The sequence below is a fragment of the Arachis ipaensis genome, chromosome B7, assembly GCF_059453495.1.
Source record: "Arachis ipaensis isolate K30076 ecotype BB chromosome B7, ASM5945349v1, whole genome shotgun sequence".
NCBI lineage: Eukaryota > Viridiplantae > Streptophyta > Magnoliopsida > Fabales > Fabaceae > Arachis > Arachis ipaensis.
In genome coordinates this window covers 1,009,643-1,033,271 of record NC_142442.1, presented here as the reverse complement: position 1 = coordinate 1,033,271, position 23,629 = coordinate 1,009,643, and the positions used below count along the sequence as shown (strand labels likewise).

Sequence of the window (23,629 nt, the reverse complement as noted above, 5' to 3'; positions counted from 1 at the left end):
AAAACTACTGGTGTTCTAATTATTTTAACTGTTAATTTTAATTAATATATGTTGATTTTAATTAATATATATTATATATTTTTTTTATAATTCACATCAACGATTAAAACAATTCAACGATTAAAACAATTAGAACATCGATATTTTTGGTACACTTTTCTAAATTATTAACCCAAAATCCCTTACGCACCCATCCATGCCACGTCATCTTTTATCATTCAGATATTTTTCATGCTTCGTAGCTGTACCCTTCCAATCTTTCTCCAAATCAAGAAACGTTTTTATTACTATAAAGTGAAAAATTGAGGACAAGACCATATAAAAAAAATTATGATTATTTGAATCTGGATGGTTTAAAGTCCCGAGAGCCGATCCATTTATGAAAAGTGGCTAGCTAGATTGAAAAGTATATAGTTTCCTATAATATATGCTACCATATTTTTGTTTTCTATGTTAGTGGCACTGACAAAATCCCAATAATTGTAACATTATTATTATTTACTTTTTTTTTTTTTATACTTATAGGTCCCTAACATGTTGGTGTGCAGTTACGTGTAGATTATGATTTTCCAATTGCTATAAATACCTAGGGGTGAGCACGGGTAGCGGGTACCGATTATCCGTCCGAATCTAAACCGAATCAATTAAATTGGTTCTAGAATTAACGGATAATTGGGTCCAATCTGAACCAAACCGATAAATTTTGTTAGCAATTGGTTCGAGTATCGATTCTGGAGATGCGGAACCCGAACTAACCCGCAAACCCGATTATATATTAATTAAATAAAAAAAATTAAAAATATATATAATTTTTCTATTAGACAATGATTATTCACTATTAATATGTTTGGATTTTAATGAATTTAGTTTTTAATGTATTTGGTGTTTAATATGTTTGGATTATTTCTATTGATGTTACATGTTTATTGTACTTATTAAAATTTTAAGATAAAAATTTGGTTTTCTTTTTTATGAATTTCAAAATCAACGAGTACCCAATTATTCGAACCAAACCAATCCATTCTTAATCGGTTTGGTTTGGTTCAAATATATATACAAAAAATCACAAATCTAAACCAAACCGAACCAATTACATTTTGATCAATTCGATTCTAATTTTACCATAAACCCGAACCAAACCGACCAGTGATCACCCCTATAAATACCCACCCTTGATCTGTGCTTTGTTGTATTGTATTGTATCTCACGTATTTTTCTCCCTTCTATCTATCTATCTTACAATTTGGATTTGAAACAGCAACACTCTCTATCCTTTGTGTGTTGCTGTTGTTGAATTCAAAGAGAAGATGACAGTGGGAGCAGGAATAAGTGTTGCAGATGGGAACTTGATGGTGTTGGGGAAGAAGGTGATGAGCCATGTGAATGACAATGTTCTTGTGACTCCAGCATCATCTGGTGGTGCCCTTCTCAATGCTGCATTCATTGGTGTTCATTCCCATCATAAGGGTAGCCGTATAATCTTCCCAATTGGGAAGCTTGAGTAAGTTTTATTTCCTTGTCTCTTTCTTTGGTGTTTTTTTTAGTACTTTAAGGATGTGATTGTGATCATGGAAGTGATGTGTTGTGTGTTTAGGGGTTTGAGGTTTATGTGTTTGTTCCGGTTCAAGATGTGGTGGATGACACAGAGAATGGGGACATTTGGAAAAGATGTCCCAATTGAGACACAGTTCTTGTTGATTGAGACACACAATGGTTCTGAAGACCAATCTTCCTATGTAGTTCTCTTACCACTCTTGGAAGGTGACTTTAGAGCAAGTCTTCAGGGGAATCATCAGAATGAGATTGAAGTTTGTGTTGAAAGTGGTATATCCCATGTCTTGTATATCCTAATAAGAATTAAGAACATGTTTTATTATGTTGTGTATGTGTGATGAAACATGTGTTTGATTTGCAGGGTGCCCTGCTGTGGAGGAATTTGATGGGACTCATCTTGTGTTCATTGGTGCCGGATTAGACCCTTATGAAGTCATAACCAATGCTGTCAAGTAATTTATTTCAATTCTCACAGCATGATTGTGCAGTGTTTCTTATGTTCATATGTGAATTTGTTAGAGTAATTGATTCAAAAATTTTGTTCAGGACTGTTGAGAAACACATGCAGACATTTTCTCATAGGGAGAGAAAGAAGGTAAATCTCATTGTCTGTCTTAATTCTAATGTTTGTTAAATGTTAATTAATCATAACTGTGTGTATTCAGATGCCAGATATATTGAACTGGTTTGGATGGTGTACATGGGATGCTTTCTATACCAATGTCACATCAGATGGTGTAAAGCAAGGATTAGAGAGGTGTTATTCCTTTTCCATGGACAAAATTTCAAGCTATGATAATAGTTAGATTTTTGTATAATATATGTTCTTTAATGCAGCTTTAAGAAAGGTGGGATTCCTGCTAAGTTTGTTATAATTGATGATGGGTGGCAATCTGTTGGAATGGATGCTAATGGTATTGAATGGGAAGCTGATAATTGTGCAAAGTGAGTACTTCTTTTCTTGATTTCATTGTGTGGATTCTAAATTTTACAACATTGAACATGTTTGATTGATTCATTGTTCTTCGCCAGCTTTGCGAATCGATTGACAAATATCAAAGAGAATCATAAGTTCCAAAGGGATGGAAAACAAGGCCAAAGGGTAGAGGATCCAAAATTAGGACTTAGTCACATAACCAATGAAATCAAACAAGAACATGGCTTGAAGCATATATATGTGTGGCATGCAATTACTGGATACTGGGGTGGGGTTAAGCCTGGTGTTTCTGGCATGGAGCACTATGAATCAGCAATGGCCTACCCTGTTTCGTCGCCTGGAGTTGAGTCGAATCAACCGGATGAAGCCTTAACAACTATAGCCATCAATGGACTAGGCCTTGTGAATCCTGAGAAAGTTTTTAGCTTCTATGATGAACTCCATTCTTACCTGGCTTCTGCTGGCATTGATGGTGTCAAGGTTGATGTCCAGAACATTCTTGAAACACTTGGTGCTGGCCATGGTGGCAGGGTGAAGCTTGCAAGGAAGTACCAACAAGCATTAGAGGCATCAATCTCTAGGAACTTCCCTGATAATGGAATCATTTGTTGCATGAGTCACAACACAGATGGGTTATATAGGTACTAATTAAGGATTTGCTTAATTCTATGAACATTAATCTTTGGATTCATTCAAGTTAGCAATGGATTTTCTCTTGATTGTTTTGTTTATGTAGCGCGAAACATTCGGCTGTCATTCGAGCTTCGGATGATTTCTGGCCAAGAGACCCTGCATCACACACCATTCACATTGCATCTGTTGCTTACAACACAATTTTCCTTGGTGAATTTATGCAGCCAGATTGGGACATGTTTCAAGTAAGTTCAAATTTCAGATCCTAACATCTTTCTTCAAAAGATTTTACTTGCTTGCTTTCTTGACAAGTTGATTTATCATTTGAAACTTTTCTGCATTGTAGAGCTTACATCCAATGGCTGAATATCACGGCGCGGCTCGAGCAGTTGGAGGATGTCCTATATATGTCAGGTAAATGGTGATGAACTAATTAAACCCGTGCTATCAACTTCATATATGAAGTTAAATGCATCTGAGTTTCCACCTTTAGTATAATGTATTAAGTGAATTAGGGTAATGATTCTTAATGTTTGGATATTGTTACTTGATTCAGTGACAAGCCAGGACACCATGACTTTAATCTTTTGAAGAAAATTGCACTTCCTGATGGTTCTATATTGAGGGCTAAACTTCCTGGTAGACCAACTAAGGATTGTTTATTTGTTGATCCTGCTAGAGATGGAAAAAGGTTAGAGAATCAACAATTATACTTGGACTAATTGATGTAACATATTTATTGTTCTTATGATTCATTTTAATTTTTCTCAGTCTTCTCAAGATTTGGAACCTGAATGATTTTTCTGGAGTGGTTGGGGTATTCAACTGCCAAGGCGCGGGGTGGTGTAAAGTTGGAAAGAAGAACCTCATCCACGACGAAAATCCGGGGACAGTTTCCGGTGTGATTAGGGCTAAAGATGTTGATCATTTATCCAATGTCACTGATAAAAATTGGAATGGAGACACCATTGTATTCTCCCATCTTGGTGGTATGTTTAATTTCTAGGCTTTATGGTGGAAACTCAGGTGCAGTCGACTTCACGTGAAGTTGATAATTGAGAACCATTAGATGATTTGACTGATTTGACTAAATTTTCATCTAACGATTCTCAACTATCAACTTCACATAAAGTCGACTGTACCTGAGTTTTTACCAGGCTTTATACATTATACTTTTAATTTAAGGCATGACTAATTTATTCTTTTTATGATGTTAATTTTGCAGGAGAGGCTATTTATCTTCCAAATGATGCATCAATTCCAATTACAATGAAATCCAAAGAGTATGAAGTATTTACAATTGTTCCTGTAAAGGAATTGGAAAATGGTGTCAAGTTTGCTCCTATTGGTTTGATCAAGATGTTCAACTCAGGAGGTGCAATCAAAGAATTAAGCTATGGATCCAATGAAACAAGCACAAATAATGTTGTGATGAAAGTAAGAGGGTGTGGCCAATTTGGAGCATATTCATCAACTAAGCCTAAGTTGGTAACAATTGATTCAGAGGAAGTTGAATTTAGATATGAAGAAGATTCTGGATTGGTTAGTGTTGATCTGAGAGTGCCAGAGAAGGAGTTATACCAATGGAACATTTCTGTTGGCTTTTGAATCATAGAAAATAATGTTTGTCTTAATGAAATAAATTTCATGTAAGAGCTTCTATAAGCTACTTTTTTGTAACATAGATTTATAGAATGCAATAGAAAAAGAATGGCAAGCACAGCTTACCTATACAAAATTTTCACTAGAAAATTGTTTCAATTTTTTTTCCTCTCTTATTTTATTAATGGTTCTCATTATTATACATTTGAGTTCTGCTAAAAAAACCAACTACGAATAAAGCCAACTCCAACTAACTAGTTGAAAAACAAATTCGTTATAAAGAAGAAAAAAAAAAAAAAAACAACCTTCTACTATTCTAATTTTTCGAATTTCAAAATCAGAAATAAAAAAGATTTAACTTAATTAGCTTATATTAGAGTTGGTTCTTTAGACTTTTTTTATATATTTTGATTTCTGATCATGAGAAATATTATAAATATCCAAGACATTATTTTTTGTGTATAATATCACAACTCAATACTAAAAAAACAGGTACGGAAGTCAAAGTAAAAGTTACAGATCAGAGGAATGAAAATTTTGTAAACATTAATTTTTTTTTAAACATTTGTCAGGTTGAAATATTCATGGTAAAAATAGTAATTTACTGAAAAGAGAATAAAAATAAAGGTGTTTAGAGAAATAAAAATTAAAATGACATGTATCATATTTAGAGGGATTAACAACATATGTAAATCCAAAAAAAAGAATAAAAAACTTCTTAGATTTATTACCAAAAACCACATAATTTTTTTTTTTTAAATTGGGAATGAGATTTGAACTCGCGATTTCTAGATAAGTATGGGGAGACCATATCATTTGAGTTATAGCTCATTGGCAAAAATCACTAATTTTTGCGTAAGAAAAAAAAATAATTATTTAATTGAGTGTATTAAAATTAAATTAGATCAAACGGTATGCAAGATGAAACTATAAATAATAAGGTAGATGTACTCATATATTGGCCGGTTTGATAAAATAACTTTTAAAAAAATTGTTTCTGGCTTTAGTTTTGAAATCTAAGAGTCTTTTTAATTTGAAAATACTTATAAAAATATTTTTCAAAACTAGCATGTGTTTTTTATAGTTAAAAAAATTAATATAATCTTATATTTTAATAAATGTTTCCATTTATTTTTATTTTTATATATATTAAAATTATTTTAATATTAAAAGCAATCTATATGTAACTGTTACGATGTGTAACCGGAGATTAATAGGCTGGACTCGTTGGGTTGACCCAATCGTCTGAGGAAGGAAGCCTCTGAGCATATTTGCGTCTTTGGGCCTCCGTCCGACTTGTATGTGCGAGAAAATGGGGGTGATACATGCAAAGACACTCCGATGCCTAAGTCAGCAATGGTGTAAGCAGGTCTAGAGAGTATTGTGACTTAGTAATACCTGAGGGGTGTCAGTGTATTTATAGTGGTGAACCAATAACCACCGTTGGAGTAGTTCCACCTTTTAAGGAGGATAATCGTCCCTTTATCTTAGGGAAGTTGGGATATGGCTCCTGGAAGTGTGTTGAGAGATTTTAGGGGCAGTTACTTGAGTGTTATCTGCCAACTAATCTTCGTCCCCGACTTCTTTGGACCAAGTCGTTGCTGAGATCGACTTCTTGAGAGAAGGTCGGTGTCGTGTGAGAGCCAATCTTAGGATTGGGCCTCTTATTTGGGCCTGGACTCTAGTGTTTGGGCCAGGGTATGAACAATGCCCCTACTCGAGTACAACCTCTTCTGAGAGTTGGGTTCGAGTATTTTAAGTCGGGCTTGTAGCCGACCTGATGAGGAACCGACGTGATTTTTCAGAACTGACGTGTTTTAAAATTTCTCAACAGTCGTGTCTAATCAAACGTCGCGTCTGTTAGGAATTTGCGTATTCACACACGAAGATCAGTTACATTGGTAACGGCGCACCTCTTTAGTGACGGCCTCCGTTTTTACCATTATGCCGCTAATGTATTTATAAATACTTTCCATCTCTTTCTTTGTTTCGTTTCTGAAAACCTTCGCATTTGCCCTCTCCATTCGAAAGAAACTTCTGTTCGAAGGGACTCCTCCTTTCTTGAGCCACTACTGTTTCTACCCTTTTTCAAGCAAAGGTTAATTCTTCTCTCTTCTCTCTTTTTTACAAATACTTTCGTTTGTATATTTTTACTTTGAGAGGAGTGTTGACTGTAGGCTTAGTGACTCTGTTTTGTTGAGGATCTGACCCCAGGCCCCTTAGAGACCCTGTTTTTGATCCTTTTTCTTTTTCCTTTGTTGGTTTTGCTATCCTTTTTATATAGGGAGAAATGTCTTCTCTAGAGTCCCTTGCTCAGTGGGTGGATGTTACGGTTCTTGGAGAATAACCTTTTGTAGATTCTGACTACATCACTGATCTTCGCACGCATCATAGGATTTGTGCTTTTGATGAGGACAAGCCAAAATATGAACTGATTGCCCCGGGTCCGGAAGACCGGGTTTGTTTTAGGAGGGTTTCTGATGAGGACCCTCATTTCTTTTTTATGTATGAGAGTATTTTCGCTCGACTAGGAGTTTTTCTGCCCTTTTCTGCTTTTGAGATTTCTGTCCTGCACCACTGCCGTGTCGCTTCTACTCAGCTCCATCCCAACTCTTGGGGTTTCTTGAAGGTTTACCAACTTGTTAGTCAGGCTTTACATTTTCCGACCTCTTTGAGGATTTTCTTTTATCTTTTTCATATGACCAAGCTTTTAGTGGGCAAAACAATAAACAACATTGGGTGTCTTTCCGAGCTATTCAAGGTCGGAGAGTTTTTAACCTTTTGACGAATCCTTCCGTGACTTCAAAAATTTCTTCTTTAAAGTTCAAGTTGTAGAGGGTCACTACCCCTTTTTCCTGGATGAAAATTTCGTTCCTCGTTTTCCTTTATACTGGTTGGAGGCTTCTTCTGTGGAGAAGTATGGTTTAGATTATTTAGACGAGGTCGAAGAAGCTGTTGTGGGGTTCCTTCGAGAAGTTTGGGGGAGGGCCCCTTACTTGGATACAAAGAAATTTCTCCAAGGGTCTCCGACTTTTGTTCGGGCTCAAATATGTAGATATGATTGTTTCTTATTTTGCTCCGACTTGTTTTAACTACTTCTGACTCTGGAATTTCGATTTCTTTGTGAATTGATTTTTTACCTTCTTCTTTTTCAGAAATGGTGAAGAAAGCTTCTGCCTCCTCTTACCAAAAAGTTCAAGATGCCAAGAAAAGATCTCGGGCGCAGGTGGACGCTTTGAGGGCCACTGGTGATCTTCCTCCTCCTGCTCCTCCTCCTCCTCCTCATCCTCATAACTTGGGGACTTCCTCCCGTCCTATCATGGTCCTCTTCCTCTACTTCTTCTCTTCCTTCTCCTCCCCCGACCTTCCCCTGAACCCGAGAAAAAGAAGCGGAAGACTTCTGGCTCTTCTTCCGGGGTTACATTTGATGGTCCCCAATTTGTCCGAAAACATCTTTTTCCTCATTCATCCATTAATATGGATGATGTTATGGTTTGGAACCATCTGAATGTTATAGTTCAAGGAAGCGTCCGGGCGGCTGGGGTGTGTACGAAACTCCTGGATATTTTTGAACATACTTCCCTTAGTTCTTTGGGTTCTACCCAAAGGGTTGAGGAGCTTGATGGGAGGATTTCTTTATACCAGGAGGAGGAGAAGAAGTTGAAGGAGGAGGTTACCAAGTTAAGGGAGGAGAAGGATCGGATTCGAGAGAGGGAGAAGAAGCTGATGGGTCAGTGCGCTATGGCGGAGGGCCTTAAGGAGAAGGTGGAGCAGAATTATATCAGGCTTTTTACGGAGAACTTAGACCTGAAGAAGGAGCTCTCTGGGTGTCGAGACTCTTATCAGGACTTGGAGGATTCAATTGCTGAGGGGGCAGAGGAGGCATGGAGGATCTTTAAGGAACACTCCGAGTTAGACCTTTCCCCCTTAGATCCTGACAAGATCGTAGTGAATGGTGCAATTGTCTCCCCTCCCCGACCTGAAACTGATTCCGAGTTGAAGACTCGGAGGCAAAGGGTAATAGAGTCTCCTTCTTGGGGAGACGTTCCGAGTTCCTCGAAAGTTCCTTCTGAAGGCCCCGACCAACCCGCTCCAACTCTTTTGGATGCTGCTCCGACTTCTCTCCCTGGTCCTGGTGGTGATGGCCCTTCTCTTGGTGGTGGTGATCTTCCTTCTTCCAACTAAATTATGATGGCTATATGGGGGCCCGGCCTGTGGGTCCCCCGTTTTAAAATAATTTTTCCTTTTTATGTTTTATTCTGTGGTGGTAACTTGCTGACAATTTTTTGGCCTTTTATGGCTATAAACAAAATTAAAAATACCCTTTTTTGGATAAGGGTTTTATATTATTTTTGTGTTGGCCTGCATGCTTTCTGTTTAGGTTTTGAAAACCTTTTTTGATCTTTTTTACTTTTCGAAATCTTTTGTCTTTTTTGAAAAAAACTTTTACCTGGACTGACTGTCCTTTGTCTAAGTTATCTTGAACTTTTCTCAAAGTCTTGGGACAGTTCTGCCTTTGGTTTTTTTATGGGTTTTCTTATCTCTTTTTTGATATTCCTCGTACTCAATTTACTTTTACTGAGTTTCCGTAACTTATGCTATTTTTGCGATGCATTTCCTTTCTTCTCGGTTTTTTCTGACTTTGTAAGTCGAGTAATTTCCGAGTTTCATCATGATCACTTTTATAGCCTCTTTACACCGACTTGTACCTCGTCATTTTATCCTGACGACCATCTAAGTCGATTCATAGGATTTTCACGCTTTGTCGAGTTTAAGTCGGTGCGTTTCGTAGGAAGGGCGAATAAAAAGGAATTTATAGAGATATGAAAAAAGATCTTTATTTATTTGCAAAGGTACTTTTATTACACTAAGTGTTTTTGACAATTTGCAGCCCCTTAGCATCTCCCTGATATCATATGTATATGTCTTTCTGGGGTTTGTGGGGTGGATCTCTCCGGTTCTCGTCGCCTCGCTTCCTTTTCCCCTGATGGTCCGACCTTTCCATGAGATATCTATCAAGCCGACCTTCTCTGGCCAACTTTTTTATCACTTTTTTAAGGTCATAACAATCATTTGTTGAGTGAACATATATCTTATGGTACTCACAGTAGTCGCCACGACTCCCTCCCTTTTTGTTTTTTGATGGGTCTAGGGGGAGGTAGTCTTTCGGTATGACAAATTTTCCTGTAGACATCAACTAGGGAGACTCTTAGAGGAGTATAAGAGTGATATCTCCTAGGCCTTTCGGGGCCGACTTCCTCTCTTTTCTTGGGCTCCCTTTCTTTCTCTTTTGATGAGTGAGGGTGCCCAGGTCGCCAACTCGGTTCTCGCAATCTGGCATTCTCCTCCATGTTGATGTACTTCTCAACTCTTTCTTGTACATCGCTCAAGGAGGCGGGGTGCCTTTTAGATATGGACTGGGAGAAGGGGCCTTCTCTAAGTCCATTTACTAGTCCCATGAAAACTGCTTCTGTGGGCAGGTTCTGAATCTCCAGGCACGCTTTATTGAACCTTTCCATGTAGTCCCGTAGAGGCTCCCCGACTTCCTGTTTTACTCCCAGGAGGCTCGATGCGTATTTTACTTTATCTTTCTGGATGAAGAATCGCATTAGGAATTTTCACGAGAGGTCCTCGAAGCTGGTAACCGACCTTGGAGGGAGGCTGTCGAACCACTTCATTGCTGCTTTCGACAAGGTGGCCGGGAAGGCTTTGCAGCGAGTGGCATCAGAAGTGTCAGCCAGATACATCCGACTTTTAAAGTTGCTTAGATGATGCTTGGGATCCGTAGTTCTGTCATAGAGGTCTATATCGGGGCTCTTGAAGTTTCTTGGAACTTTTGCCCTCATTATGTCCTCATTGAATGGATCTTCTCCTCTCAAAAGGGAATCTTCTCGGTCGTTGCGAGAGTTCTGACTTTTGAGAGTGGATTCCAGCCTCAAGAGCTTTTCTTCTAGCTCTTTTCGTCGCTCTATCTCATTCCTCAAGTTTCTCTCCACCTCTCGCTGTCGTTCTAACTCCTGCTCCACTTGCTCCAAATGCCCTTGGTGGCCGTGGAATAGTCCCATGAAGTCGGTTGCATGGGTTTGTCCTTCTTTTCCGGACTCGCGTCCATCAGAAGAGTTTGTCTTTGGGTCTTTCAATCCAGAAGTACCCTCTCTGTTCTGATCGGCGCCACCTTGGTGGGTGGTCCCATTCGCATCATTGTTTCCAGCGTCGAGATTCTCTTGCTAAGAATCGGACGCCGTATGACCATCTTCTGGTGAATTGTCCGCCATTATTGGTTGATCTCTCGGGTCCCCGACAACAGCGCCAATGTTACGATGGGTAACCGGAGATTAATGGGTTAGACTCGTTGGGTTGGTCTAATCGTTTGAGGAGAGAAGCCTCCGAGCATATTTGCGTCTTTGGGCCTCCGTCCGACTTGTATGTGTGAGAAAATGGGGGGTGGTACCTGCAAAGACATTCCGATGCCTAAGTCAGCAAGGGTGTAAGCAGGTCTAGAGAGTATTGGGACTTAGTAATACTTGAGGGGTGTCAGTGTATTTATAGTGGTGAACCAATAATCATCGTTGGAGTAGTTCCACCTTTTAAGGAGGATAACCGTCCCTTTATCTTAGAAAAGTTGGGATATGGCTTCTGAAAGTGGGTTGAGAAATTTTAGGGGCAGTTACTTGAGTGTTATCTGCCAACTAATCTTCGTACCCGACTTCTTTGGACCAAGTCGTTGCTGACACTGACTTCTTGAGAGAAGATCGGTGTCGAGTGAGAGTCAATCTTAGGATTGGGTCTCTTATTTGAGCCTGGACTCTAGTGTTTGGGCCAGGGTATAAACAGTAACTTTTAAAGTATAGTGTGCTGCCATATAAAATTAATTTATCTAAGTTTAGAATGTCAATGACGTTTATGTATATATGGTTACTTATACGGATCTAATATTTGAAAAAGAAATGGTTTAATGTCTAAAATGATGGTTAGCCACTAATGATTGCGTCAATGGCACCAATAGAATAAAGATTTCATTTAGTAATATTTAATAGTACTTGATTAGATTGACAAACGATATTTTAGACATGGAGCTGTTGAAAATGAGAATCACTAAGTTAAAATTTCTACTTGCTAATGTAATTCAATAACTTGTGGTTCTAAAATGTTTCATTTATTTTAGCAAATGAAAACTACTAAGTTCCTTATTTTCATTTATACTATTCTAAATTTGACAATATAAATTCAAAAGAAGCAACTAAACCCAATTTTCATGTTGTTCCGTGTTGGAATGAAGAAATGTCTTTTGTATAAATATCAACTCAAAATGCACAAATATAATTATATAAATACCCTTATATTATTATTATTTTTCTCACAAACTTATTAAATTCAGATCTAAAAGGCTCAAATACTCAATGTATTTCATGTGCTTTACAACATATTTTTTTTCCTTCAATATTCCTTAAAAAATATATATATTATATTTATTTTCATTACATATACCCTCTTGCTCTACCTTGTGATTGTTGAGAAGAGAAAAATCAAACTTTGAAAGAAGAATTTAAAGAATGGTTGATGAATTCATGGAGCAATTTCCCTTGATTCATCAAAGCTGTTCTTCTTCATCTTCAGGCAATAATGTGACAAGAGAATCTCCTAAGAGAATTGGTAAGTAACTTCAATTTTGTTCCAACACTTAATTTTATATATAGATTTTCTAATGGATTCATTAATAATCTTCAAGCAATCATAATGTATCAAAAGCAAATTGTATTGGAATTGCATTCTGGGATGGAAATAAACAAGTAGTGCAAAATTAGTTAGACTAGTAGATATGAATGGTAGTTAATTGATTCTCAATTTCAAAATCTTAAATTCTAACCAAAATTCAATCTGAGTCTTTATATATAACCAACATTCATATTAAGAATTTAATTTCTATCCATTGAAAATATTAAAGTAGCAAGTAACAAAAATTAGGTTTAATTATTACGTCGATCTCTGTAATTTTATTAAATTTTTAATTAAGTCTTTATATTTTTTTTTTCTTTTTAATTAAGTCCCTACGTCATATCAGATTTTATAACTAAATTTCTGTCGTAACAAAAACTTGAAATTAACGGAATATTTTTTTGGAAGGTAACGTGTGGAGCGCGATAGCGCACATAATAACAGGAGTGATAGGGGCAGGGGTGCTGTCTCTAGCATGGTCGGTGGCGCAACTAGGTTGGATTGGAGGTCCGATTTGCATTGTGTTATTTGCAGTCACAACCATGGTTTCTTCAAACCTTCTTAGTGACTGCTATAGACACCCTCATCCTGAGTATGGTGCAACCAGGAGTTCCTCCTTCATAGATGCAGTCAAATTATTTTTAGGTATTAAATATTTATTTATTGAGTAAATTATACTTTTTGTCCCTAAAGTTTGAAAAAAGTTTTAAAAATACTCCTAAATTTTATTTTGTTTCAATTTTATTCTAAAATTTTTCGATTTGCATCAAATATACCTCTGACGGCTAATTATTCAAAAAATTTAAGACCAATTCAACAACAATTTCATAAGAACAACCCTCAACACAAGCAAATCAAGCATAATTTTCATGCATTATTGTTAGATTGGTCTTAAATTTTTTAAAAATTTAGTCATCGAGAATATATTTAATGTAAACCGAAAATTTCTGCCAAACTTCAAGAACAAAAAAATTGGAGTGAATGAATACATAAGGGATGTTATGAAAAATGATGATAGGAGAGAAGAATAAACATGTGTGTGGAGTCATGGCTTATGCAACCATGTTTGGCATTACAACTGCCTTTGTTATTACATCTGCCACCAGCGTCAAGTAAGCTCCATTTTTTTTTTATTATTGATTTATTTTTTTCTTGCACTTTTGATTTATTATTATTTTTTTTTTGTCTGAATTTTTGCTGAATTTTGGATGTTTGCAAATTGCAATGACTTTGAGCTTTTTATATACATAGAAGAATAAGTACAATAAATAAGCCTAATTGGGCTCAGTATTTAGGTTCAGTGAATGTGGAATTTGAAGAGATACATAGGCTTCTTAAGAGGTTTAATTAATACATAAGGCCCAAAATAATATTTCTTAGAAGCTTCATTATGGGCTCTTTTCATTTCCAATGATTCTATCTCATTTAGGATTTGTCTAATAGTCAATTCATTTGTCTATTTAAATAATTATTAAAAATTTAAATTTTATTTTGTACATACAATAATTTATTGATTAATAACAAATTTTTAAATAAAATTTTAATCCACAACAAATTAGATTTTGACCTATAAAATTAAAAGATACCATAAAAAAACATCAAAACAAAGAAATACCACAAAAAAAATATATAAATTATTCTAAAAATAAACAAAAAAAAGTGTTATTAAAATACAAATTATGCTTCCGAACCTTAAATGAACTTTGCATATATAAAATAAAAAAAAATTTACTTAAAGTAAATGTCACCCAAAGTTTCTTTTGCAGTCACGATCTATGATTAATTATTTTTGAATTAATAATTTAGGTTAGTTGAGTAATCAGTTTATTTATTCACTTAAATAAGTATTAAAATAAAGTTTAAAATATTTTTCATACATGCAACAAATATTAATCAATAATAAATTTTTAAATGAATAAAACAACATATCGAATAAAAGAATAAAGTAAAAAGCAAAAAACAAGTCATCTTTTTATTTATGTTCTCCAATAATGATATTTTTTTTATGTGAATATTTTTTCATTTGACAAGAAAACATCACAAGTATATGTTAGGAAAAAATTTTAAATAACTCTAACAATTATTTCAAAAGACAACGAGATTCTAAAAAAAATACTCTTTTCGATCTTTGATCTTTGTTTTTCTGGGACTAATTAACCCATGTGTCAATATTTTTAATCATTGACAAATCATTGACACATTGACTAATCATTGACATTGACATATAGACTAATCAGTCTCATAAAAATAAAGATCAGAAATCGAAAAAAATAATTTTTTTTGTTTGAGAGTCTCATAATATCTTTGAGATAATTGTCAAAGACAGGGTTGAATATTCACCCTATATGTTATTATAAATTCTAGAGAAAATTCCACTTTCCTCCTATGCGAGATGCTAAAATGACACTTTCCTCTCCTTTATTTTATAAATGTACATTATTCTTCCTTCTAACTTTTAAAAACCTCCTCTTTAATCCATTTTAAATTTTTTGTGTTAACTAATGTTAACTTTATCCATTTAAAAAAAAATTATTTTTTGAAAAAATATCCATTAACAAAAATTTTATTTTTTATCATTAAATTTTACTTACTAAAATACCCTTTAATAAATTATTCTTTTATTGATTAAATTGTATTTTTACTAAAATATTTTTTAAAAAATTAATAATTAAATTATTTTTTTCTAAGATATCTACCCTTCAATAATTTTTTAATTATTAAATTATGATTTTACTAAAATTTTTGTTACGATTATTTTTATATTTACTATTAATTTTTTATATCAATATATATTATTTTAACATTAAATAAAAAAATCTTACCACTGTTAATATGTATAACAATTAATATATATTGATATTGAATAATAATCTTACTAAAATTTTTTATTTAATGTTAAAATAATATATATAGATATAAAAAAATTAATAGTAAAATATAAAAAAATTGTTAACGAAAATTTTGGTAAAATTATAATTTAATAATTAAAAAATTATTGAAAGGTATTTTAGAAAAAAAATAATATAATTATTAATTTTTTAAAAATATAATTTAATCAATAAAAAAATAATTTATTAAAGGATATTTTGGTAAGCAAAATTTAATGATAAAAAATAAAAGTTTTGCTAATAAGTATTTTTCTAAAAAAATAATTTTTTTCTTAAAAAATAGATAAAGTTAACATTAGTTAACACAAAAAGTTTAAAATGGATTAAAGAAAAAATTTTTTAAAAATTAGAAGGGAGGAGAATGTACATTTATAAAATAGAAGGGAGGGAAGTGTCATTTTAACATTTCGCAGGGGAGGGGAGTAGAATTTTCTCTAAATTCTATAGTAATGTTAATAAATTATTTTTTAATATAAATCTTATTTTAATTTTTCTATCAATTTGTAATAATTATTTTATATTTTTCTTCGTAGGTTAATTCTGGCAAAAATTGTATAACTTCTTTACAGTTGTGTAATTTTAATAATAATTTTTTAATATGCATGATAAAATCCTAATTAATTTTTTTCTTAAACAAATATCATGTTTTAATTATTATTTCCTCTGGTGCATTATTTTAGTCTATATCATTGACATATTTAATTAAAAATGAGTTTCCATTTGACACTCAATTCTACTACTATAAGATAATGATGATGAGATTGTGTTGATTATTTAAAACAAATAAGATAACCATATTCTAAAATTAGATAAATTAATTAGATAAACTATAAAATTCTGAATATTGATTGTTGATGCACATGTGATTATGTGAATGTGTGATTTTGTCCTCTTTGATGAAAACACATATATACACAATAATAGAGACTTAGGTCCATCAATTATTTCGTAGATGTCAAAGATCATGCAAGTAGAGTACCCCCACTGAACTTCTACTCGTCAATAAATTCAACTACTACTTTACTTCAATTTATATCTTTGCAAAATGTCATATAGAATGTTATTTATTTATTTATTTATATGTAAGGGTGGACGTGGACCGATCGAATTGGATATAACAAAAATTTTGATTCGATTCATATTAAAATAATTAGATCGGATTTAATATCCACATATTTTAAGTTTGAATCTAATCTGATTCGATCCGCACATTTGCAGATCGAATAATCGGATATCGGATATATTTGTAAAACATAAAAATATTTTAAAAAATTTATTTTTATTAAAAATATCAATAAAATCTTTTTTTTCACTCTTTTAAACATGTTTATTCTTAAAATATTATTAAATATATTTTTTTAAATAATAAAAATAAAATAGAATAATTATTAGTTGAAATAAAACATAAAAAAGAGTATTTACTTATTATTTATTTATTTATTTTTTGCGGATTCGCGAATATGTAAATACCTATCTGAAATCCACAATTTAATTGTATTAGTGTGCAGATTTGATCCGATCTGATATCCTTATAGATCGGATCCATATCTACAATTTTCATATCGAATTCAGATAAACACCGTAGATATGCGAATTGAATTTGATCCATGATAACCCTATTTATATGTAAAAGAAGTGAACATGAAAGTTTTAAGTTCTTTTTGGCTTAGGTATTAGTAGTAGTAAAAATAATTTTGATGAACATGAAAACAAAAAAGTGTTATTTATACATAATGTATATAATTGATTCTAAAACAATTAATTAATCAGCTTTTAATGGTTCAAATAATAATATAAGTAACATGAAAATACAACATATATATGATAGTGGTGGGGTAGAGTTTTTTCATTTTCTCTTGATTACTGTTATTTTCGGTAGAATGCATCATTGTAGCAAATACGTATGGGCAACATTATTGGGTATTGCATGTGCTTCAACAACTTGTCAAATATAATCAATTCATATCATGTATTTTAATTTAGGGGTGTACATGGATCGGACTATATTCGCGGTAAATATCCGCATTCGATTCGAAAATTGCTGATACGATCCGATCCGCAAATTGATCGGATTGGATCAGATTCGATTTGCATCTTTTGCGGATCGGATCGTGGATATCTGCTCTACATCCGCATATTCGATCCGCGGATCCGCAGATCCGCACTATAATAATTAAAAAAAATAAATATATATATGTTTGGTATTATATTTATTTGTTTGTATGTTTTAGTTAGTAATTATTATTCATATATTGTATTATTTTATTTTTGTTATTTAGAGAGAGTTTGATTAAAAATATTTTAGGAATAAATAAGCTTAAAAGTATGAAAGAAATATTTTTATCGAATTCTTTTACATAGAAATATGATTAAAAAGAGAAGGTTTAATTATGTGGATATATCCGATATCTGATCTGATCCGATCCGCACATTTGCGGATCGGATCGAATCGGATCCGACACTAAAAAGTGCGGATATCATATCCAATCCGATCCGATAGAAATTGTGCGGATCGGATCGAATTTTCGGCCATATCCGATCCGATCCGCGGACACCCCTAATTTTATACATACAAATATTTGAAAAAATAATTGAATTTTTGCAATGTTTTGTTATATTCAGTGACCACTTATTAGATAATGATGATTGGCATGCCGGTAGAGATGACCCTCCATGACTTAGTGGTTGACTTAATTAGGGCTATCAAAGGAAAGTGTGAACACAAAAATGTGAAAGAAAAAAACTTTGATGCTTATTTTTGTATTGGAATTATTTATATCAAGTGTCTTTCAATTACTAAAAAGTCGGTAGGAAATTTGATACACCTACATTTTTTTATTAAATAAGGGTAAAAATTTATTTGTAATTTTTTCGTATAAAATTAATATTTAAAAATTATTAAATAATTTAATAAATTTAATTAAATTATTATTTAACTATTTTCAACTATTAATTTTACGTAAAAATAACTGTATGTAAAAGTTATATACATAAAATCTTTCTGGTATCAATTGGATACAATTTTTTTATTAACAAAAATACAAAAATTTGCACGTAATTACGTAAAATTGATAATTTAAAATAACATATAAATTTTCAACTAATAAAAAATATTATTGTAAGTATGCTAAAATGAGAAAGAAGCGCTTGTGATTATTAAGAATATAGTAGGCGTTTGTTTCTTAAAATTTTTTATTTAAATTTTATTAAATTTTTATAGTTCAAAAATTTATAATCGAATTTTTAGAAGTTATCTCTAAAAGACACAATATTCATATAAAAAATTCATCTCTAGAATATTGTACTATTTATCTTGTATAAAATAAGTAAATCACAAAACAAAAGTTCAAAAAATAATTGGTATTTTTGTTAAACAAAAATGAGTTTTTAAATGCAATGATATTGATTAACACAAATTAAAGTAGTAGCTTTACGCCATTGATTCCGCTTTCAAATTCAGAAAGCTAAGGTCCAAGACCAATGGAAAAGGTTTAAGTATTAAGGAATGGTTGAAATTAAACCTTAACCTCCCACTTACGGCAAAAAGACAACAATAATATTCACATCAAACTTTATAGTCTACCACTGTACAAGGCTGCCCTCAATTCAAATGAGAGATAAAAAATAAATTAACAATATATATTTATTATTTATATATATTATTTTATATATTTTTTATAACAAATTTATATTTTAATATATATTTTATATGAATAGTATATATGATTAACTAAAAATTAACTTTATATGTAAATATATGGATATAATGGGGTGGTCGCGGATCGAATCGGATTGGATATAACCAAAATTTCAATTCGATCCACATTAAAATTATCAGATTAGATCCAATATCTGCAAAACATATAAATATTTAAAAAAGTTTATTTTTATTAAAAAATAATAAAATACTATTTTATTATTTTTTTAAATATGTTATTCTTAAAATATTATTAAATATTTTTTTAAATAATAAAAATAAAATAATATAACATATATAAATATAATCATTATTAATTGAAATAAAATATAAAAAAAATATTTATTTATTTATTTTTATGAATTTATATATATACGAATACTTACATAAAATTTATAATCTAATTTTTATTAGTGTAGATTAAAAATCGAATCTAATAATTTTATAAATCGAATTAATATTCATAATTTGTGAATTAAATTCGGATAAATACTACGAATACGTAGAACATATGTTACCCACATGGTTGTCGAAGGCATATTCAATTTCAAAAAATTCCAAGTTGGTGTGCAGAAAATAATAATTGAATTCTCTTTTGATTCAATAATTGAGTACTTGAGTCTTCTCTATCTGTATTATGTAGGCCTTTGTTTTCTAAACATACCGTGCATTTGTTTCGGTTTTTATTGAAAAACTAAATTTTATAAAATAATCCAATTTTTTAAATGGTCTTTATTAAAAAAATAAGTTTTCACTCCCAATTACATTTTAAAATATATTTAAAATGTCAAAGATAAAATTAAAATAAATTAAAAGTATTTTTAAATTAAAAAAATTAAAAAACAAAAAGTATATTTTTTCCGATTGTTCTATTCAATAACAATAACAAATTAAGTATTAAGGTAGTATTTGGTGAAGAGATAGAGATGGAAAGATTGAGACTGAGAGACAAAAACTAAGAAACAAGGATTAAAATAAATCTTGGTATTCTATTTGGTATAAAGTATGAGACAGAAATTTGAAACGAGAATAAAATTCTAATTTAATTTGCACAAAGAATAAAATTGGAATTAATTAATTGAAATAATAATATTTTAAGTATAAAATGTTATTAAAGTTTCAGTCTTTATCTCTAAAAATTTAAGTCTTCTGTGTTCCTACTTTTTTAAAGTACTGATATACTGAAATTTTGGGAGACAGAGACAGAAATTTTAATATCAGTCTCTGAACTAACAAACATGATATTAAGTCTCAATTTTCTCATCTCTGTTTCAGTACCTCAAAACAAACGCTAGCAGTATATTTTTTTGGATAAAAATCATCACAACTTGCATCATTCATATCATATCATTCCAGCATTACCTAACCATTTTTTCAACTAAGTCACCCACCCCTATATATAAGTCTCATTTAATTCATTACTTAAAATCACACTACACTTATAATTAATTATTATTTTTAACACGGGGTTTGTTCTTTTTTTCTGTGTGTGTCAGAGTAGCTTGTAACCTTGTATGTTACAGGATTTTTAATTTTCACAGTGATTTAGATCACATTAGTCCAATATGTACCTAGCACATGACAGAGGTCAAGGACAACAATACAGAGGCACACATGCATATGTTTTAGATTCATTCTCATGCAACAACACGTTCATTCAAGTGTGTTGATCTTAGCTATCAATTCTAAAATTTAGTGTTGCAACAAAATATACATTAGAATTCAAAACAAACCAATAATTATAAAATAGAAAGAAAAAAGAAGAAAAAGGTGGTACATGCCACCTAATTTTTCTTTGATTCGACGTTGTTTGATTCGTGTAGTCAATTGGATTCAGTGGGATAAGACTCTGTTGTTGTTGTCGTTGTCGTCGTAGCTATCATAGGCTTACCCGTGAGGCTTCAAATTGCAGTGACTTTAGTGGTCTATCTTTGAGTTGAATTCTTGGATTGCAAAAATGGGAGTGCAAGATTCTCTCCAAATAACAAGAAGTGGTACTGGCACTTATGATGATGATGGCCATCCCAAAAGAACTGGTAAAACAAAAGATCCTCCATAGGAAGGACCATTATGTTGTAAACCATTCCAATTTTCTAACTTAGGTTCTTGAGTTTGAAAAAATCCTGAATTTTTTTTTTTTATTTGTCCTTGTTTGCATCAAATTCTACTATACCAGGAACTCTAAGAAGTGCAGTGGCTCATATCATCACTGCTGTGATTGGTGCTGGTGTTCTATCTCTAGCATGGAGCACTTCTCAATTAGGATGGATTGCAGGCCCAGTTTCATTGCTTCTATTTGCAATTGTCACCTATATCTCTTCATTCCTCCTTTCAGATTGTTACAGAACTCCAGATCCTGTTTCTGGCAAAAGAAACTACTCTTACATGGATGCTGTTAGAGTCTATCTTGGTATATTAGTCTTTTAACACATCAATCACTCTAATTAGCCTCAACTAAACTATGCCATCATCATAATCATAACCATAATCATAATTATACCTTCTAACTCAGTTTAGTGTTAGTTTAGGTAGTAAAAGGACATACTTGGCTGGATTCCTTCAATATTTGACCTTGTATGGGACTTGTATAGCTTATGTTATTACCACAGCAAGCTGTATAAGGTACTTAACTTTAGTGTTAGATTAATTATTAGTATCTATTCTTGTTATTATTGCTGATATTGTTTTTGTTACAAATTAATGCAGGGCTATTCTGAAATCAAATTGTTACCACAAAGAAGCGCATAAAGCTCCATGTAAATATGGGGATACATTGTATATGATGCTATTTGGAGTTGTTCAGATTGTGATGTCATTCATACCTGATCTTCACAACATGGCATGGGTTTCAGTTGTTGCTGCCTTAATGTCCTTCACATATGCTACTATAGGACTTGGACTTGGCATCACAACAGTCATAGGTAAAAAGCTATATATATATATGTTATGATATTTGTTTAGAATTATAAGACTTAATATGGTTTGTGTTGTAGAAAATGGAAGAATTATGGGAAGTATAACAGGAGTAGCAGCTTCAAGTACTGCTGACAAATTGTGGTTAATCTTCCAAGCACTTTCTGATATTGCTTTTGCCTATCCATACTCAATCATACTCCTTGAGATACAGGTAATCTTAATTTCATGAAGATTATATTCCACAAAGTTTTATGTTGGTTGATCTAATACTTGTATTTGTATTTGGGTTTGGGTTGAGAAAAGGACACTCTAGAGGCTCCTCCATCAGAGAACAAGACCATGAAGAAGGCCTCCATGATTGCCATATTCATCACAACATTCTTCTACCTCTGCTGTGGATGCTTTGGATATGCAGCTTTTGGAGATCAAACACCAGGAAATCTCTTAACTGGCTTTGGTTTCTATGAGCCTTATTGGCTTATTGACTTTGCCAATGCTTGCATTGTTCTTCATTTGATTGGAGGATATCAGGTAGTACCAAATATTATACACTTAGGTAGCGTTTGTTTTTAGATACTGGAATTGAGATTCGGAAACTGGAATTCAATATTGTGTTTGGTGGTTAGAGATTGTAATTAAAATTTCAATCCGGAGACATAAAATTTTAGTCCCTTCAGTAACTCCGAAAAGTGGGGACGGGACTGAATTTTTTGACAAAGACTGAAACTTTAATAACATTTCTTCTAAAAAATATCATCATTTAACTTTTTAAATTCCAAATCTATCCCCTCAATCTCAATATTTATCTTAAACTAAATATAATACTGAGATATAACTCAGTCGGTATATTTTGTACCAAATACAATACTAAGACTTAATTTAGTCTCGATCTCTAAGTCTCTGTTTCCAGTCTCAGTTTTCCTACCAAACGCAGCCTAATATATACTTCTATTTTAGCTAATTGTTTTTAAATATGGCTATATACTTATAAATATGTGATGTTTATAAATTTGTGGTGTTTATTATTGATCAGATTTATTGTCAACCAATATACAATGCTGTTGATAGATGGTGCCAAAGAAAATACCCAAACAGTGAGTTTGTGAATAAATTCTACAGAATGAAGCTACCAAAGTTACCAGCATTTCAAGTGAATCTATTCAGAATATGTTTCAGAACAACCTATGTTGTTTCCACAACTGGACTTGGAATATTATTCCCTTACTTCAACCAAGTTCTTGGAGTGTTAGGGGCCATAAGCTTTTGGCCATTGGCAATATATTTCCCAGTTGAGATGTACTTTGTGCAGAAGAAAATTGAAGCTTGGTCAAGAAAATGGATTGTTCTTAGAATATTTAGTTTTGTTTGCTTTCTTGTCACAGTGTTAGGTCTTATTGGATCACTTGAAGGAATAATTAGTGCAAAACTTAGCTCATGAAATTCATTAAAAGCTTTTGTTTAGCGCGATTATGTGTCTAGTTTGTTTGCTTATATATTATTGCATTATTATATTCAACTTTCATGTAAATTCAACATACATGGAATTATATTGTTTGCTATTAATACAAGAAAATGTAATGCTACAGAATTACTGTAAAAGAAATAAAGTACATGTGAGAAATTTGTATACAAATTTTGGATACGTATAATATTATATATTATATTATATAAAGTATTTGGGAGACG

At 32.3% G+C, this 23,629-nt stretch overlaps 3 protein-coding genes across 3 annotated transcripts; all 3 read left to right on the top strand.

Annotated features, from left to right (window-relative positions):
* Positions 1-1,187: 1,187 nt before the first annotated feature.
* LOC107609111 (seed imbibition 1) lies at positions 1,188-4,876 on the top strand. Its single transcript, XM_016310949.3, has 12 exons — positions 1,188-1,501; positions 1,595-1,824; positions 1,916-2,006; positions 2,101-2,149; positions 2,220-2,311; positions 2,392-2,499; positions 2,587-3,132; positions 3,228-3,369; positions 3,471-3,538; positions 3,681-3,815; positions 3,896-4,113; positions 4,350-4,876. Exons 1-12 carry the CDS (start codon positions 1,308-1,310, stop codon positions 4,730-4,732), a joined length of 2,256 nt encoding a protein of 751 aa, XP_016166435.1. The 5' UTR covers positions 1,188-1,307; the 3' UTR covers positions 4,733-4,876.
* A 7,284-nt stretch (positions 4,877-12,160) lies between these two features.
* LOC148550117 (putative amino acid permease 7) lies at positions 12,161-18,022 on the top strand. Its single transcript, XM_088494265.1, has 4 exons — positions 12,161-12,379; positions 12,851-13,087; positions 13,461-13,554; positions 17,953-18,022. The coding sequence occupies exons 1-4, from the start codon at positions 12,280-12,282 to the stop codon at positions 18,005-18,007; spliced, it is 486 nt and encodes a 161-aa protein (XP_088350391.1). The 5' UTR covers positions 12,161-12,279; the 3' UTR covers positions 18,008-18,022.
* Positions 18,023-20,447: 2,425 nt separating this feature from the next.
* On the top strand, positions 20,448-23,576 carry LOC107608991 (putative amino acid permease 7). The gene is made up of 7 exons (XM_016310801.3): positions 20,448-21,063; positions 21,204-21,437; positions 21,556-21,649; positions 21,734-21,948; positions 22,021-22,154; positions 22,247-22,474; positions 22,977-23,576. The coding sequence occupies exons 1-7, from the start codon at positions 20,985-20,987 to the stop codon at positions 23,379-23,381; spliced, it is 1,389 nt and encodes a 462-aa protein (XP_016166287.1). The 5' UTR covers positions 20,448-20,984; the 3' UTR covers positions 23,382-23,576.
* The last annotated feature ends 53 nt before the right edge of the window (positions 23,577-23,629 follow it).